The following is a 19,858-nucleotide window of genomic DNA, read 5'->3' on the forward strand; positions in this document are numbered from 1 at the left end:
ATAGATATCGGGATATTACAGAGCGCCGGTTGAGGCAGTAATATCGTATTCTTTTTATTAATGAATAAACTTGTCGATTTGCTTCTGAATTATTGATACATATTTTATTACATTGTTTATTATCGTTTTATTATCATTTATTAACTTTCGTTATACATCGTTAATTTACTATACATATTTGCTAATTAATTGTTATATACACACACCACTTGATCCACCTTAATTTATCGCATCATTTATTATCGTTTATAATCGTTCATTATCGACTATTCATATATACACGTTTACCTTACCAATCGTTATATATCGTCATATTACCTTACCACTCACATACCGATCCTTATTTTTTCTTTCTGTTACTACCTACCAAACGTCATAAATCGGTGGTAACAATATGTAATTTATTATATATCCAATTTTATATACAGTATTTTTTTTTTCAAAATTAAATAAAAAATCAGTACAATATTTATAATCCTATCTTAAGGAGTAAATCGGAATAAAAATAAAGTCTAAAAAAGTTTAATCATTTATCATAAAAAAAAAACAAGTTTAAAATTTTTATTAAAGGTACTTCATTTTATCTAATGTAATATTATTTGATTATTTAATTTATATCATACAAAAATGCTGAATTATACACACGATTTTGGCATTGCCATTTTGAACACGAATTTTTTTTTTAAAAAATCATTTTTTTTATTTTTACTTTTATTTAGTTTTTTTTTTTAAAAAAAAAATTTTATCTCCACATTATTAATTCAAAGTGATTTGTTCGTTCCGATTGTGGCGCAATGGGAAAAAACGTGGCAAAATACTCTCGTAACGTCTCTTTTACTACGCCCTCACACAGATGATTGCGGCTCAAAAATTAAAATCTCAAATTTTCACATTACACTATTAATTTAAAGCGACTCTGCTCTTCAATCGTGGATTTTAATATGGCGCAATGCAGAAAGACGTGGCAAAAAAACCCTTGTACGCCTCCTTTTTTTACTTCACCTTTATTGTATAAAATCATGAAATAATTTGAAATACGTGTTACTATAGAAAATTTTCTTATATAAACACTGAGAAAGAGGAGAAGAAATTTCTTTTTAAAAAAAAAAAAATTAACAACGAATTAAAGTTTTATATAGCATACATAAAATCATAAAATCAACTGTGAAATTAAAATACTCATTGTTATTTATTTTTGTCTATATTATTATTTTAGCGGGTTAGTAATGAATGATTATTTATGTAAAAGATTTCTCTTTTTTATATTAACTATTAAATTGGAATTTTTTATTATAATATTCAGATGCATTGAATGAGAATAAACGTGACGCAGAACCACAATATGACTTGTGGAAAAGGAGAGTCACAAAAGCTCCCTGAATATTCCCGGAATTGTCCGAAAGAAATTTTTTAATACAGAATGTCCAATTTTTTAAAGTGAATGTTGGGATAACGTTGAAAGTATTTTTGACAAATCTAGTGCTCCGCAAAATTCGGGTCTAACCCGGATAATTCAACCCGAGTGAATTTTAAATCGGGTCGGTACTAACAATTTTAATAACCCGTGACCCGCATGACCCGACCAATCGGGTCGGGTCATTCATTTCCTTGACTCGAGTTTTGACCCGAATTAGACCCGGATGATCATTAAAATCACTAATCACATATCAATTACGCGTTAATATTGATTATGTTTATATAATTTTGTTAGATGAATGTGCTCACTTAGCGAAAATTGCTAGAGACACCTTGCAATTACGGGTATGTGTATGAATTATTATTTTAATTATTAACATTACATTAACTAATAAGTTGATTTTGATGATTAATAAAGCAACCAGCATTCCAGTAGTTTCCGGTGGAACCGATTTGATAGCTGCAAAAAGATGTAATCTTAAAGCAGATACAATTATAGCATGCATGTGTTTAAAGTCCTGGCAGACGTAAAGTATAGTCAAATTTCTGTTAAAGCAAGTGATATAATTTCGATTTTATAGTTCAAATATAAAGCAATAAATAAAAAGGAATTTAAGATATCTTTAAATTCGTGCTTAGCTTTAGTTTTAATAACAAAAAGTTGTGTGACCTATATGATCATCTTGTAGATCAATTACCTTGAAAAATTATATTTGAAAAAATATTTTTGATATATTACTAAGCATACAGTATATTATCCAATGAAAATTTCGGGTCTAACCCGGGTTATTCGAATTAAATATACTCGGGTCGGGTTAAAATCGGATCATTTCTATTTTTGCCGGGTCGAGTCGGATATATTCTCCAAACCCGACCGAATCCGACCCGGTAGGAGCACTAGACAAATCGACTGAAATATAACAAATTTCGGACAATATATATATATATTTCTGAACTAACACAATATAGTAATAATAATATAATATAGAAATAATAACAATAATAACAACAGTAACAAGCTTTGTAATGTTTATTATATTTTCTTGTTAGTTTTAATAATGAATTGATTTTATTTTATAATTAATTTTTTATAAAGAAACAAATAATTCTTTAAGTATTTAATAATCAAAATATGGTTATTAAGTTTATACAAATAAATTTAATAAGTATATTTACACTTGTTTCATTCATAATGTGATGGTATGACCACTCGTACGACCAAAAACGTAACATTATTTCACCTTTTTTAATACTTAACAATGTAGTTAAGTGTAACGCTATCACAATACCACATGCAAATGCATAACTCCTAAACTCTAGTAGGATGTACAACACACGGCGCGTAATGTTTAAACTCTGATAAATTTGCTTTTTTTACTATGCTTTACCAATTTTTGTCGAATCATCTATATTATTTGCTGTATTACGTCACAAGAAACTACCAAAAGTTTATGTAAGAATCTATCAAGAGTCTATAGTCACGGAAGTTATATAAAGTATATGTACTCTTAAACTTTCTCAAATTTTTTTGAAACTTTAATAATCTCTTTTTTATAGTCTCTTTTACAGGAATATAATATCATCTCCAAGGTTTTATCCAATTATCAAACGCATCTATATGTGTCAACAGTGGTGGATTAGGACTTAGGATATACAGAACTTAAAACAATACTCATTGCCGCCTCATGAAGCTGCTTTAATGCGAAAAAAAATGATATTAGATCAAACTCAATAATTTTTTCATCGCAAATTTCTTTTTTGAGAGGTAAAACATTGGGAGACACTTACCAGTGGGTGGGATGGGGTCGTGGGTATCAAGATACTCCTCCTTAGGCTTTTTTTATAATATTTATTAAAACTCAACATAGGATTATCATTCACCTTCTCCTCGTGTCATGATTTTCAATAGCATCTTTGGTAGAAATGTTATTAATTCATGGAACTTTCCATTCCACTTTTTTTCAGAGAGAGCTTCCTTGAATCCTGCAACGGTTAATTTATCAATTTTAACATGAAAATCACGACGGATAGGAAGGAAAGGATAATATCCGTTAAAGAAATGCTGAAAATATCATTAGCAACATTCCAATGAAGTTTCAGCACCCAGAGTATGTTTTTGTTTTTTACCTGTTTCCTTTGGTTTCTGGTCACGTGCTAACTTTAAGTTCCTTTGGTATCAATTTTCCTTTACAAGGACGAGATGAAACACTCAAAATATGACGATCAGAATGGAATCAAGCAAAGAATTGAACTTGCAAAGAAACGGAGATTCAATAAACAACTTCATAATATTCACAGGGAACGTTGATTCCTTCAAGATAGAGCTGCGACCCGTTACCCATTTACCCGGATACAATCCGGGTATTGTATCCGGGTTATGGAATAGCAAACGGGTAAAAACGGGTAATACCCATTTTGTATCCGTTTTATCGTTGACATATGTATACCCGGGTATTACTCGGGTAATTGTCCCATAAATTTTGCCAGAATTGAGATGTTAACTCAGGCCAGAATTTTAATGCCGGCCAGAATTAATGTTTATAAATCACTTAGTGATCGTCACTAATAAGTACGGTTACAAGTTTTAATATTTGAACGAGAAAGTTACCACAAAAAATAACTTTTATCCCATTTTATTAATTCTGGCTAAAATTGTAATTTTCGGCTAGAATTAAATGTTTCCCACTGGTGAGTTTTAGCAATGCTTATCGTAAAAGATTTTTTTATTTTGTTTTATATATTTGATAATTATTTTAATTTATAGATTTATAGAGAAAAAACCAGGTTTTTATCCAGGTAATACCCGGGTATACTCGGGTCATATCTAACAAAAAGATAAACGGGTATAAACGGGTAATACCCGTTTTGGAGTCGGGTAACACATTTTTTGATTTGAGTATGATCCGGATACAGAAATTCTGACGGGTCGCAGCTCTACTTCAAGAACTTACGACTTTGTTAGAACAGTATTGCAAGGAACATCTGAGATGAAATTTTACGAATGTTATCCATCAATGTTACATTTAATATATTTACTGATGCATCAAGTGAAGATACATCCGCTAGTAAAGCATCAGTTGCACAACAAATGCTTTATGAACATTTCATCTATGGTAGAGAAACATTAAACTTTAAACAATTTATGGGCATGTGTGATAAAAATTGGAAAATTTCAATATTGCAACTGCATGTGATGTTATTCTTATGAGCAATATGTAGTAAAAAAGTAACAATATCACTGTTAATTTTTACCATTACATTTCATTTTCACAGTATTCCATTTAAACAGAAAAACAGGATTAACGTAAAAGAAATAGGTACATGATCAAGCATTTCCATGTTTACTGACTTTGATTGATCTATCTTGTTTAACGATCTTGATCGTTGAGTATTTGATGATGCAAAGGCAAGTTTTGATTTTTCATTTTATTTTGTTTACTTGCACAATGGCGGATAAAAGAATTCATTAATCAAGGCCTCTCCTTTTTATATAATTTGCAAATGAGTCTAAGAATCGATTTTTGAATCAATCTTTAGTGTGCATCACGAAAATCTGATCATCAGATGCTCCTTAACTTACAATAGAAAATTTTGATGCTATGATATCTTGTATTTAATAGTAAAAGTCAACAAGAGGATATCGGTTTAATCCGTGCTATTCATTTATACAACGATAAAATATGCTATGTAGGACTTTCAGGAAAATAATAGCATTGTAGTAATAATAATACATTGCGGAAATTTATATTATGGAAACCATAACATTTTTGTCATGATCAAACGCAAATTTAATTTTTTTTTATTGTTAAGATAATATGTTAAATTTTAATATCAGTTGGATTAATACTTCTAAATATAAAAGAAAGAAAATATTAGAGAAAATTGAGAATTTAAAAATTGTGTACTTAAACGTTAAAACCAAAAAAAAAATCCCTTAAAGAAAAAATAGAATAAAATAAATTAATATATGCTTAAAGAGAAAGCAAATTAAAATCAAATACAAAATAGTTTATAAATTTTGCCATATATTAATTATGGAGTTATTTGGTGTTGATTGATTGGCTGTCATTGTGCCACTGCAGGGTTATCAAATAATTATTACTACTAAAAAATTTTAATCATACTTTTTAAATTATTTTGTAAAGAAATTAAACCATTTTAAAAAAGATCTGTAATAAAAGAAGAAAAAATATTTAAAGTTTTCATTATAATATAATAACTTTATAATTCATTATTTAAAGCAATTATAGTTAATACGTGAATTTTATTTTATATGTCTGGTAAACTTGTTATATTTGATGTTAGGCCGGGCAAAAAAAAAAAATTAGATTCTCGTGATCCGGGTCAGTTTTTCGAAAAATGGAAATTTTTTTTTTATAATAAAAAAAATTTTATCACATGATTTTTTTGGCCAATGTGCGTAAAAAAATTTCAAATATGAAAAAATTTTACATTCACGAGTCTATATAATAAAATAAAAATAAAAAAAAAATTTTACATATATAAAAAAAATGTATCCAAATTTTTTAATCTTTAATTCAATGACTAATAACTAGTAAATCAAAAAAATTATTCCCTCGATATGATAAAAGTGTTGATAGTCGAACAAGTAGCATTAAAAAATTTTCTACCAACCCTATATTCTGAATGCTCTTGAAATCAAATACCGGTTACTCTCCAATTACTATGCTTTGAAATTCTTTGGTCATCTTCCAGTATGTTCCATAATCTTTATGTTTAATAATCTTTTCAAAAAAAAAAAAGTAGTAAATGCCTACAGATCGCATTTCTTTTAGTACTTTTTCTGTAGTAAAATAATTTGGGTCGCCACCTGGATAATCATTACTCACATCAGTGAAACGACGACCGTGTGGTAGATATTCAGCGATGTGTAAAAGTATTTCGCCGGTCATTGTGTTGAGACTGCATTAAGACCATCAGAACATCTTCCGGGCCATTTCAACTACCTAAAGCTGAAACTCTTGATACTCTATTTTTGGACTTAACACAAGAATTGATGAAATCAAAATATGTGAGCAGCTAGAGCCATCACAGTGGTCATGAACTATAATTGCTAACCTTGGTACCTAGATTATTAGATGGTAAAAGTAAAATAAACTAGGAAAACGGAAATCGTTATCACGTTATTAAGTCCGAAGTACTCAAAACACTGGTCACGTGTCATTTGGGTCATGGTAGCCGGTTCTTTAGATTTTGGGTAAGGGGATTAGGTTGTCACGTAGTGTCACTTCCTAGCTGTTCTTCAATTTTATAATTATTCTGTGGACTTATGAATTTTTTTTATATGCAAAACTCTAATTGTCGCCCATTAATTGTCATACCATAATAATATATGTAATCCGGCAAAGTGATCCGGTTGCCATTTTTTGGAGGCGACGCTAGGGTCAGCATTAAATGACAAATGACCATCATAATTCTGGCCAAAATTAGCTATGTAATTTCAGGATAAAAATTATATCACGTGATAATATGAATTTGTAATTATAGCTGGCATCATAAATTTGGCCTGAATTAATAATAAATGACTCAAATGACAAATGACCCGAATGACTAGGTCATTCGAAGGTCATTCAGGGTTCATTTCAAAATGGCCAAATGACATCACTGAAAAGTAGTGGTTAAATTACAAAATCTGGTATATAAGAAACCCTATGAAAAAAGTCTGTGTGATTTTTGTTGAAAAATCATTCAATTAAATTCACTACGATTTCTGTATATTTGACCATACAATAATTGTGCTAAAAATTGCAATAAATCACACAATTATTGCATGGTAATTCATTCAATAATTATCCTATTTTTGACCTGAATTTATACAATTATTGTGTGATTTCTGAGCCAAATTTTAGGCCATATTTTAGGAATTATAGGTTAAATTTTACAGTAATAACAGGCAATTTATAAAGTGAAATTATGAATTTTTATTGACTTAAAATATAAAAAATATACACAATATTTCATAAATAAAATACTAAATTTGATATAATCATAAATATAAAAATTTGTAAGAAAATAAAATAAAATAAAGTATGTTAATAACATGAAAGTAAATTAGTAGTATCAAAGAAGAAAGTAAATTATTAGTGTAAGTAAATTATTAGTATTAAATAAATAAAAAAGTATGAAGTTAGTGAAGAAAGCAAATTAGTAGTGTTAAAAAGTAAATTATTAGTGTTAGTAATAAACAAGTATGAAGTTAGTGAAGAAAGCAAATTAGTGTGTTAAAAAGTAAATTATTAGTGTTAGTAATAAAAAAAAAGTATGAAGTTAGTGAAGAAAGCAAGTTAGTAACATTAAAATGTAAAAAGTTAGGAAAATAAAAAGATAAAGAACACAAGTTTTTCTTACCTAAAAGAAAGTTGAAGAAAAGTTAAAAGGTTAAAAAACATAAACAAAAACATTTCGCGTCATCATATTAATTTTGACGATCAGATCACGTGATCAACATATATAATTTAAGAGTTAATTTTTACCGCATAATTCTGGCCAAATTATAATTCCAGTCAGAACTAATTGTGTAACCTAATAAAAAGTTTTTGACTTTTTTTTAGTTACAAGATGATACAAAAATTTCACCAATGGGTCCGAAAGATGCCCGTTTATAAGCAAATATGCAGTTGAAATTTGTGTAACCTTACTGCATAAATCACTTTACTTATTTATAATGGTTAAAAGTGGTCTATTTGACCCTAAAAGTGGTCAAATGTAACCATACAGGTAAGATGGAAAGTAGTATAGTAGGATTACTCAAAAATTGCTTTCTGTATCCTAAATTTAAGTCTATTTTCAAGTTGTACAATAATCACAATTTTTATTGTACAAAAATTGAATGTTTTCTGTATCCTAAATTTAAGTTGTATAAAGATCACACAAAAATTGAACATTTTCAATATTCTAAATTTAAGTTGTACAAAAATTGCATACTTTTAATATGCTTTGAAAAACTTCATAGCTATTTTTATCCAAAAATCTGCAATAATTGTACAATTTCCACACGGACTTGAACAAATATCATACAAAAATTGGATGATTTTTTTTCATAGGGAAACATAGGTTCAGTTTCTGGGATCGGACATCCGACATGGCGTCATCAAACGTAGAAGTATATAGTCCTTCATTAAACTTTAGACTAAAAATAAAATTTTTTTTATTTTCTGATTTAAAACTGCGGTTAACACATAATACAAAAAATGTCATGGCATTCATATTATTTCATAGTCATGACAAGATATAAGTAATACAATATTGTATGACTTTTTTAAATCATTTTTTAAAAATATTTAAAAAGTTCGGAAAAATAATTAAAACTTTTTTTTTAAAAAGAATAATTTTTTGATAATTTGGCAAATGAAACGCACTTAGATCAAATTACTAAACTATCAAAGATTTTCATTTTTAATACTAGTAAATGACTGCCGCAATTTATCGAGTTTTTTTTTGAAACCAATTCAAAATATATGAAAATGATGATGATCTTATAAAATGAGTAAAATTCTCTAACTTTCCTAATAACCCTATTCCTAACAACACTAATCCTAAGCCCTATAAATTTTGCTGCGCCACCAAGAATGAACTAGTATTGTTAATATCAGTTCTTTTATTGTTTATTAATATAAACAAAAGATTATTTAGGGTAAGCAGAAGGTATATAGGTATAAGTAATATGACGATAATTAATGCAAGGTTAATAAACAAAATAATATCAATTGACCAAATTTACTTCAAATCCGATCAGATGTGAATAAAGTATTGCACTCCCAAATGGCAAATACGATCAGACACAACAATAAAAATCAATAGGTTAGGTGTATATGACAATAATTAACAACGAGATAACCAAAGATATAAATAATAAAAAGTGTTTTTATTTAATATCGGTAAATATCTTATTGACTGGATACCTATCTTAAATACATCGAAAAATAACGCATCTATTTATATGTAAAAACACTAAGCTAAAAATGTTTAAAATGTTTGATATGTTTAATATGTGCGATATATTTAATATGTGCAATATAGCTAATATATTTGATATATTTGATATATCAAACATTTCGAACATTGATCCTCCCGTTATATGACGTTGATTAATATTAATCGTCCCGATAAATTACCATCGATCAACAGTTATATCACGTGATTTCGTCACATCGTAACAGTATTTATATCTTTGATATATAATTAATAATTATTTGTTTGCAATATAGATCCTTATTAATCGGAACTTTAATCGATTTTTCAAAATTATTCATTTATTTTTTTTTTATTATCATGCATTTACTATTTGCCGATTTAGTGTAGTTAACTTTTTCAATTTCATATGTGCTAAAATTGGCATTTGATTTATTTACTGATACGGAAGAAAAAAATATTTTATAACACTTAAAAATTCTATTGTTACTTTTTTTTATGCATAGAATTAAAAATACATTTGCTTATCTATGTAAAATGTAAATGTATCACAGTTTTCGAATCTTTGAATAATAGAATTTTTACAATTATTTAGTCATTTCGGGGAATCGAATTATTGTACGTACCGCTTTTGGTAAGACTCTAAATCATATCTGACGCACATTGTCGATCCGAATAGGAATTGACTAAATGACTTGATATACTGTACATCAATCAGATTTTTATGAATTTCTATTAAAGAAGTGATTTTCTTTATTAGGTAAATTTTATAAAAAAAAAAATTATAGATTTTACGTTCCAAAATTCTTAAATTTGAAACTTCGGAACAAGTTTTTGTGTTTATTTGAATTGTACAAATTATTTACTATTATAAATTATATTACAATATATCGGACATGTATCCGTTAACTTATTATGTTCTATTGTGTTTAACTCTTATAGTATAGTGGAAAGTAGTCCAATTAAACAAATTAATCATTTTTTACAATTTTTTTTTTTTTTAAAAAAAAACACGTATATTTATTGGAAAACTGAAAATTTGTATGATAAATCTGATATAATTAAAAAAAAACTTTTTAATTTTTGTAAGTTCTAAAATTGGTAAGGTTAATGTTTGTTTGTTGTACTTCGTTATTGGCGCTTCGTAATAAGATAAACAATCGTGTTCTTGCATCAGGGTTCAGGACCCAGATAACGGATGATCGACAAATCAAATTTTCATACTGTATATTCCTTATTGAAACGACCGAATTCGCAGTTAACCGCAAATGATTTTTTACGATAGTGTAACAATTACTGTATAACTAATTAGTATACGAATTTTGATTATAGGAAACTTGTCACATAATTTATCACAAAATTTGCTGTTTTCAAAAAATTTATTTTTTGAATTTTGATACAAGATAGGAAAATATTACAATAATAAAACTTCAGAATTTGTATACGATTTAAAAATAAAAAAAAAACATCCCGCAAGTTTGGCGTATTATTTGTTTGTTCTCGTTATTATCAACTTGATAAAATATTCTCACATTTTTTTGTATACTTGTTAATTAACTGAGAATTCCTGTCTTTTTTTTTTAATAAGTAAATTACTTTTAATACTTGATATATTTAAAAGCATCATTAAAACATGTGTAAATCAAATATTTTAATTTTACAGGTTTCTGGCTACTAAATTAACGGTAGACGATCGTCTTTGAGCTGCCTTATAGATTCTCTATTTATATTTTCTAAAATGAGTAGTTTGTACTATGTGATTTCTAATTATCAATTTCGATAATGGTAATGAAAAGAATAAAACTTTGGATGAATAGAAACTTGTGATAAGTTTGAAATGTTGTCCTACAACAATTATTTCACTTGATCGATAAATAACATTGTAAACATTACACAGATTCGTCAGATTTGTCAGATTTCCCATTAGCGTTATTAAAAAAGTAATTTTGTTCATTCGTGTTTGTTGCACCTACCTACTACAGATAATAAGAATTTTTCAAACTATATCCGGATTCGAATATATAAAAAGATGCATTCTTCGTATTCTCGCCAAAAAAAAAAATAAAAAAAATTATAATTATTTGTCCCTTTAATTAATTTGTCCTTTCTAAAAAAAAAAATGGATATAAATTATGGAAAACAAGTGTTCGATAATTATTTTGTTCAAGCTGTAACTATTCTTACTATATTTCTTGTAAACGGAAAAGGTCAATTCTATGAATTTTTTGATGACACTTTTATATTTTTATCAATTTTATTACCTACTGTTTTACGATTTTTTTTAACGGATCATCTATTTTGGGGTTTGTTTATAACCATATTGGGGTTGATATTAGTTTATCTTTTGTATCAATTTCATTACACACCGCCGCCTAAAAGTAACTATGAAAACGAAAAAAATAAAACATACAAGTTTTTCAGAGCTTTCCTTAGATGGTTTGTTAGACATTCTTCGCTATTCCCTTTTTATATAACTATATATATCTTCTACCTTCCCCTTTCAGTTGAAGTCCATGATGATCCATCAAAAAAAATTGTTTCACCTTTTGAGTCCCCTGAATATATTAATTCATTTTGTTTAACCAAGTCCAATGTTATTGGTTGTAAAATTTCTTATTATATAAGACTTTATATTGTGTGGTTCTCCATCTTCATTTGTTTAATAGATTTTGGTTTGGGTTACGCTTTTAAAAAAAAGAATATGTACTTTCCATTAAAATATTTATCTCTTATTCGCTTTATTTGGTTTGTTGTCCTTAGTTTGACGCCTGGAGTTGTGTTTGGAATTCTTCTTTCGGATGAAAATTACTACTTGTATAAAATTTCTTCAGGTCTTCCAATATCTGCTTGTGTGTCAATTGTTAGGCATTATGTAGGAAAGGATGTGCATACTTTTTTTTCACATTATATTAACCTTCACCGAATGTTCAAAATGAGTATTGATAACTTGGTCAACGTAGAAGTAGCTATGATTCAAGTTGACGAAAAAAGAAAATGTGACTCAAAAGAAATAGAAAAAATAAGAAAAAACAAGATGGAAGACAATTGCAAGAAACATAAAAAAGGGAGCCGAGCGTGGGTTAGAAAAAATATCAATATTACTTCAACATGCATACTTCAAATCACTGAAAAACTCAAACAAAAGCTCATTTCAGAGCACATGATTGATAAGGAGCTAGATGATATTGAAAAAGAAGTGAAACAAGAAAAAGTTTTATCGGGTTACAAAAATGTTAATTCACAATTCAAAAAAGCAATAACCAAAAGACTCGAAAAGAATATTGGTTCGAATCTTAAGGATGAAATTAATTCGAATCTCTCGCAAATAATTTATTCGAATTATGAAAAATTTATATCGAAGAATCCCAAAACTGAAAAAGATGGAAAATTTAACTCGAATGATAATAGCTTGAATCCCGAAACTGAAGAAGATGAAAAATTTAACTCGAATGATAATAACGAAACTGATGATCATAGCTTAATTAGATCGACACTAACGAATGTCAAACAAAAAGTCACGAAATTATTCCAAAATTTTGAAGATGATATGGAAGGTTGTGGAATATACCAAATATTATCGGAAGAAGATAAAGATGACATCGGAAGAAATTCCTCCAACATAGGTAATATCAAAGCTTATTTAAAAAATCATGAAGAATTGCTTGAAAGTTCTAACAAATCAAGTAGGGAGGAATTAAGCGAAATTAAGTGTGATTGTTAGAAATCGTGTAATATTACGCTTTCATAATCGCATTTTCTTTTTTTTTCTTACTTTCTTTCCTTATAATTCTTTAATCGACCCTTTTGTACATTAATGTTAGTGATACAATAGTTATTAAATTTTTTTGATTATCCTTAAATTCTTATATTTTATTGGTAACTCAACGAATTTATTGTTAAATATTCAAATAAAATCCATTTACCAAAAAGAAGGAATTTCTAACGCTCCTTTTTACACAATTTTATAACATTTTGAAATTTGACTGATACGTAGCGTAATAAACAATTTTTTTATTTTAATCACGAGCTATGATTCATTTTATTTATTAGTACGAAAGTTAAGGACGTATATCATGTCACTAAAAAATATAGGTGTAACAATGCGACGGGAATGTAAACTTAGGTAAATTTGTGAAAATATGCGGAAGCTTTTGTAAATTTCTTAAGAAAATTTACGTGAACTTGTATAAACTAAAAATCATTTTAAAATTAGAGTATTAACACATTCATTTATTGTAAATAAGTTTTAATGGCACGAAATTGATAAATAATTGGACAATAATCTATGTAAGAAAATTCATAATATACAGCCGTTTTTAAAAGGTGCGACCCAATTACGGTCGGTCAATTACGTGATAATATAAATTTGTAATTTTGCCTGCATCATAAGTTTGTCCTGAATTATATAGCAGTATAAATGACAAATTTCCTGTCATTTGATCTTTACTGGGAATCTGCATGAAAATTCCGCACCTCAAGTTTCTTCGAGATCTTTTGATCGTATTAGTGAATCCAGAATTATTAGATAAATATGCAGTGTTTATAGAGATAATAGTTTAAAACAAAATTTTTACACGTCAATGTATTACACTTCGAGACAACACGAGTCATGCAAGAAGGAATTAACAAAGGTAAAAGATAATAAGGACGATAACATTAAAACTTATTACTGCTTCAACGAGTCGGATTAGGTTTTATTTGACTTACCTGAATGCAAATTACCTCTCGCACATCGTATTAATAATTTCCTGAAAATGAAATAAAATTTTTTAATCCGCTAAACTACTAATTTTATCTTATTATAGAACTAAAATTAACGGAAGAAATGGTTAGATATCTAGGCAAATGGTTTTGGTTGTCACTATGTGTCACAACTCTCCAATAGTTAATGTTGCGCAAAATAATTTAGATTATAATATTTATGTCCCGTTCTCTTTGAGACAATCATTCTCTTTATCCGCCTTATTATTAAAATGGTGTAGCTAATCGCCAGTACCTATTCACTTAAATGTATTTAAATATAAATATTTTAGAAGACAAATTATATATTTAAGTTTGCAAATATTAATGAATAAAAATTTAGACATATTAAAATATTTTTATTACTATGCTCTTCTCGTATTTGTACTGTTTAGAAAAAAAAGTAGTAACTCTAAAGATTCTTTGGAAGCTTTATTTATATTCGAGCATAGGTTATGATAAATAAATTCATGATCGGTAATCATAAGTTCAACAACACAAATCAGCAGTCCACCTGCACCACATAATAACAACAAACCATGCGTAGTTTTCTTGAATCTTGATTTCCAGAAAATAAAACCAATTGTTATTTATTGTGTGAAAACTTAAATGTCCTTAAGATTTTTGAATGTATAGTATGTTGTCCTATACAAATTTATTATTATTGTTATTGCGGTATTAATTTATCTAGAAACTTCGGTGTTGCTGTAGTGCAGTGTTGGCATTTGGCCGCGGCCAAGAATTTTTTTGGCCGATTTGGCCGGCCAAAATGGCAAAACGGTCAATGGCCAACCCCGGGCAAATTTTGGCCAAATAACAAAATACTAATACTTTATTAAGGCTGTATTGGCATTTGGCCGTGGCCAAAGATTTTTTTGGCCAGTTTGGCCGGCCAAATGGCCAATCCTGGCCAATCGGCCAAGTGCCAACACTGCTGTAGTGTATAAATATGAGCTATAACTTATGAGACAAAAAAAATTGAATAGACCGTACATTGAATATTTTTTGGATAAGATATCGTTGCTGTCTTAGCCAAGTAAGTCTACTTGTGACTTTAACCAATTTAATTAAACCAATATAATTACAATACGCCAATATAATATTGAAAATTCTATCAATTATTTTATACAATTAATAACTAGTATATACAATTTGCCGGTGGAACTTTGTCTCCAAGCCTAGTGGACATTTTTTTTTATCAAAAAAATTAAAAATTTTTTTTTTTAGAAAAGAAAATAAAAATGTTTTAAGAAATATTTTTTTCATTTTATTATTAGAAAAATAAAAAAAATTTTTTTTTCGTTTATTATTAAGAAATATTGTTTTTCATTTTTTTGTTTTTATATATTAGTCGTATTATTGTATATGTAAGGTATAGTACAACCAATTAAATTACAAATATTAGATCACATGACTTTTATTAAGAGTAACGTAAAATTTTTGCTAACCCTAAAATATTAAGTCGGGCGGGGATTATGCACCGTTCCGCAGAATTTTTTTTCTGAAAGGTGGGTCCCGATTCGTTGTTGTTTGGGATAGGTATTATAGCTCATTCTTTAATAGCCAGTATAGCCGCTTCTGTATCTATTAAATAGTTTAGCTAGAATAACCACACTTCTTAAAGTAAAATAAATAAAATAAAAATAAAAAAATATTACGTAATGAAAAAAGCGTTGAGTTTTATATGAAAACTAAATGTATCAAATTCAAAATTTATAAAATAATTAAAAAAAACTTGATATTAATATCGATAACCCGACATAAGAATGTATATCTATCTTGTCTGTTAATAGTTTCTGCTTTTCGTGTTTTATAATTAATTTAACTGGTTTAAGAATAGTGTTAGGTGCAATTACAAAAAAGTATAAGTGCTTACTGTATGGTATTAGTGATTTGTTATATTGCATCACAATTACATCCATCACAGTTCTTTTTCGTAATATCCGTAGCAGAAAATAAATCTTATAGAAATTTTTTGTTATAAATTATGTAAAATTTATGGATTTGAAAAAAAAGGTCGTAAGGAAAATTTGAAGAAATTTTAGAAGTCTTTTGAATTATTTTACATTTGTAATTTATGTCAATTTATTTTTATTAACCAAGTATAAATTAAACAGGCCAACTACCGATTGACTTTAACAATCTCTTTTCCTAATAAAGATCCTTATAAAAAAAAATTCTCGTTTATCATTGCCAAAAAAAATATTTATAATTTTCGTTAATATCGAATTAAACCAGTGATGTTACGAATTACTTGAAATGACAATTGAACGTCATTCGACTCTGTATTACGCTATTACGCAATGAAATCATTATATGAACGGAAAATATTTCTTAAATAAATCATTATAATTTCTTAGATCACACTATATTATTATTTTATACGATTGAAATTAATACATTTACCATAAGTAGTTACTTTTTTTTTTTTAACAAAAACATTAATATAAAGAAAAATATAGGAAAATTTTAATTAAATTTTCAAAAAAATTAATAATCTTTGCCCATCTCACAAAAGATCATCTTTTCGTTATTATAACCTTTGCTCATCTCATAAAAGATCGTCTTTCTGTTATTATTCATTTGGGATTATCATTTTAACTACTAACCAAAAATTTATGAAAAAAACATGAAAAAATTACAAAGAATTCAAATGTCAGTTCAAAACGATATTCGATTTTACCAATTATAAAAATGGTAAATACCAAATGTATCTATATATCATAAAATGGTCAGATGGTCAAGAAGTCAGTCATTTCCGAATTACTGCGTTAAAAGCTTTGTTGATCATACTTTTTCTCAGCAAAAGTATTTAAGCGACCTTTTATCTTTAGATTTGTGGTTTATATTCCTATATTTCCTTCACAACCATTTTACATTTTACATTTTATATATATATATAAAAAAATAAAATATTTACAAGAGAATAAAATGGTATGTTCAAATTTATTATCATATTTGTTTTGGATAAAAAATTTTTTTTTTGTTAGTAGCAAATTATGATAATCTTAAAACGTCTTGATAATTTAATAGAATCTTCTTACGAAAAAAGACGAATATTTTATAAATTTCATAAATGAACAAAATGTTGGTCAAAAAAAATTTTTTTTTTTTTACCGTATTTTAATATATAAAAAAAATATTTAAATCATACTTTTTGTTCCTCGTAGGTTACCGAAAGCATAGAAGATTTAACCCAGAAAAACGAATATGATAATGCGGTTGTCAGCTGGTTATGCCAATGCTCAAATATTAAAAAGACAAAAACTTATTCTCCGGAATCATTTAGAGAATATCTAGAGAAAAATCCAAACAATTTTTTAATGTTGTGTCTTAGTTGTAACGAACTTTGTCCGATCTTTAATGTACGATAAGCATGTTCGTGTTATGTAACAACTAACGTTAATTAACAATTTTGGTAATTAATAATTTTATTATTCAATAGATTTCCTTACGTACATTATTTTATGAACCACAGACGGAATATTTTATAAATTTTGGGAATGAAAATGTTAAGTCAAATTTAATAAATTTTTTTGGAGTTTTTAAAAATGTAAAAAACATAAAATTTTTAATATTTGTTAATTGTAGGTTTACCTAATCATCTATTACCTAAAATTTCTATTCCGTGATGGTAGATGTAGATACAAAGTGTGTGGCATTTGGGCGTGTCAATCATGTGAATATTCGAATGAACGAGAAACAACCTTTAACGTTGGGATGAAAAGTTTTAAAAGTTATTTGGAAAAAGCAAATGATTTTTTTTGGGAAAAGTGTTTAAAATGTCGCAATAAATGTCAAATCTCGAGTTTTCATCTGTTGAAGAAAAAATCATCCAAATTTGAGGAATTGTGCTCGGTTTGTATTATTTCATTTTATATTTCATATATTAGTAATCAAATGTACTGTATTTATTCTCTCTTTCGAAAATGTAACATAGATTACTGAAATCGTCCGTAATTTGATCGATAATAATAAGTATCAAATTTATGGTTATTGGCTTTGTCGATTATGGAAATGTCGTCACGAATTACAATGTAAATCGGGTTTTAATTGTCGATACAAATGGTATTCTCAACATAAATGGCAATGCCAACATGAACCTAAGTGTAATGGTCCATGGAGTATGTTCCAATGTAGAAACAAAGAGTGTAAATGTTTGGTGAAACGTGATTGGAAATGTAAAGATTTAAGGCTAAATGGAATTGAATTACATTGTGAGAAAAATTTTTGTAGATGTAAACAATACCACGATTCGAAATGTAAAGATAATTGGCTAAATAAAAACAAGTGGCAATGTCAACATGTTCAAAAATGTAAAACCGAACGGGAATGTAAACGTGATTGGCTATGTTTAAATGAATTGAAAAGTGAAAAATATACTCAAGAACTTCTCAAAAAACACCTAAAGAAATCACCAAGTGAACAGTACGAGTTTTTCAGAAAGGACTGTAAGGAATGCGGGAAAAGTGGTCAGATCTCAAGTTTTCAATTGTATACACCACAGGAAAATGCTTTATATGTAGGTTAAATTAATTTTTAATTATTTTTTAGTTTCCACAAATTTTCATTAATTATAATTTATCTTAATCAGGAAGATGAGAGTGAAGGAAGTAAAAATCCAAGTTTAGCTCCAATTCCTGCTGTAGATATCTGTTCACCGTTAGAATCAACATCATTACCAGCAGGAAGATTGACAGAAATTCAAACTCAAACCCCAACCGTCGAGATCGTTTGCCATTTAGTATGGAATAATCATTACAGAGTGTTTGGAGAGTGGATGTGTAGAAATCATTGCTATAGAACTTGGCCAAGTTCTTATACTTGGATAAAACTCCATAAGTTTATAGATAAATTTTCGGTAGAGAATTTGAATCGAAATGATTTTTACATGCAAAGTTGCAAAAAATGCGAGCAGCCTGGAAATAGACTATTGAAATACGAACATCTAAAGGAAGCGGAGGAGATCAGCCATCATAAACGATATTTATGTAAAAAATGTCGGTACGGTGAGATTTGTCATAAAACTGGCGATTACTTCTGCTAAATTAATGTGTATTATCGTTATGGTACGTTCAAGAATAATAAGTCGAGAACTTTTTCGGAATTCTAAGTATTGTAACTTAATTGTACCTTATAATATTATTTTTCTTTTAAATTATTTATGTATCATTTTATCCAATAAAATTTTTATTATATTTTATTTTTATTTTTATTTTTATTATCTTTATTTACCTTATTTTCTAATACCTTTTTTTTTTTAAACAAAAAAAAACAAATAATTTTGAAAAAATCCGTCAAAACCTTGATTTTTTTTTTTGAATAAAGATTTATAATTCGTTTTCTGCAAAACATTTTATATACAGATAAATATTTTAAAAATTATAAATCTATAAAAGGACAAGACGGACAAGACGGTGAGTTCATACAATGTCGCGATGATTCGATTGATTCGTCCATGTGCGTGGCGCAGCAAAATTTGATTATATGGTTAGGAAGTTCCTATCGCCTCGATAAATCAAGGTGGTTATCTGCTATTAAAAATGAAAAAGTTTTCTCCGGTGGTCAGTAATTTTTAGCTAGCAAAAGTCTTAAGTTCATTTGCCAAATTATTAAAAAAATAAAAAGTTTGACGTTAATTATTTCAAAATTAAGCTCCGGATTTTTAAAAACCTATAACATCAATTACGAAAAAACGAAAGACGAAATCATTAATAATAATAATAATAAAAATCACATGATATAGTATTTATAACTATGGATGAGCTTA

At 27.6% G+C, this 19,858-nt stretch overlaps 2 protein-coding genes across 2 annotated transcripts; both read left to right on the forward strand.

The window, feature by feature from the left end:
* Positions 1-11,467: 11,467 nt before the first annotated feature.
* On the forward strand, positions 11,468-13,069 carry OCT59_012280 (uncharacterized protein; the record flags this gene model as incomplete). The annotated part of the gene is made up of 1 exon (XM_025323980.2): positions 11,468-13,069. The coding sequence occupies one exon, from the start codon at positions 11,468-11,470 to the stop codon at positions 13,067-13,069; it is 1,602 nt and encodes a 533-aa protein (XP_025188546.2).
* A 3,950-nt stretch (positions 13,070-17,019) lies between these two features.
* On the forward strand, positions 17,020-19,135 carry OCT59_012281 (uncharacterized protein; the record flags this gene model as incomplete). Its single annotated transcript, XM_066134350.1, has 6 exons — positions 17,020-17,022; positions 17,259-17,453; positions 17,534-17,599; positions 17,680-17,946; positions 18,029-18,610; positions 18,683-19,135. 6 exons carry the CDS (start codon positions 17,020-17,022, stop codon positions 19,133-19,135), a joined length of 1,566 nt encoding a protein of 521 aa, XP_065989622.1.
* Positions 19,136-19,858: the final 723 nt, after the last annotated feature.

This window comes from Rhizophagus irregularis, chromosome 2 (assembly GCF_026210795.1).
Source record: "Rhizophagus irregularis chromosome 2, complete sequence".
In the NCBI taxonomy this organism is placed as follows: domain Eukaryota; kingdom Fungi; phylum Glomeromycota; class Glomeromycetes; order Glomerales; family Glomeraceae; genus Rhizophagus; species Rhizophagus irregularis.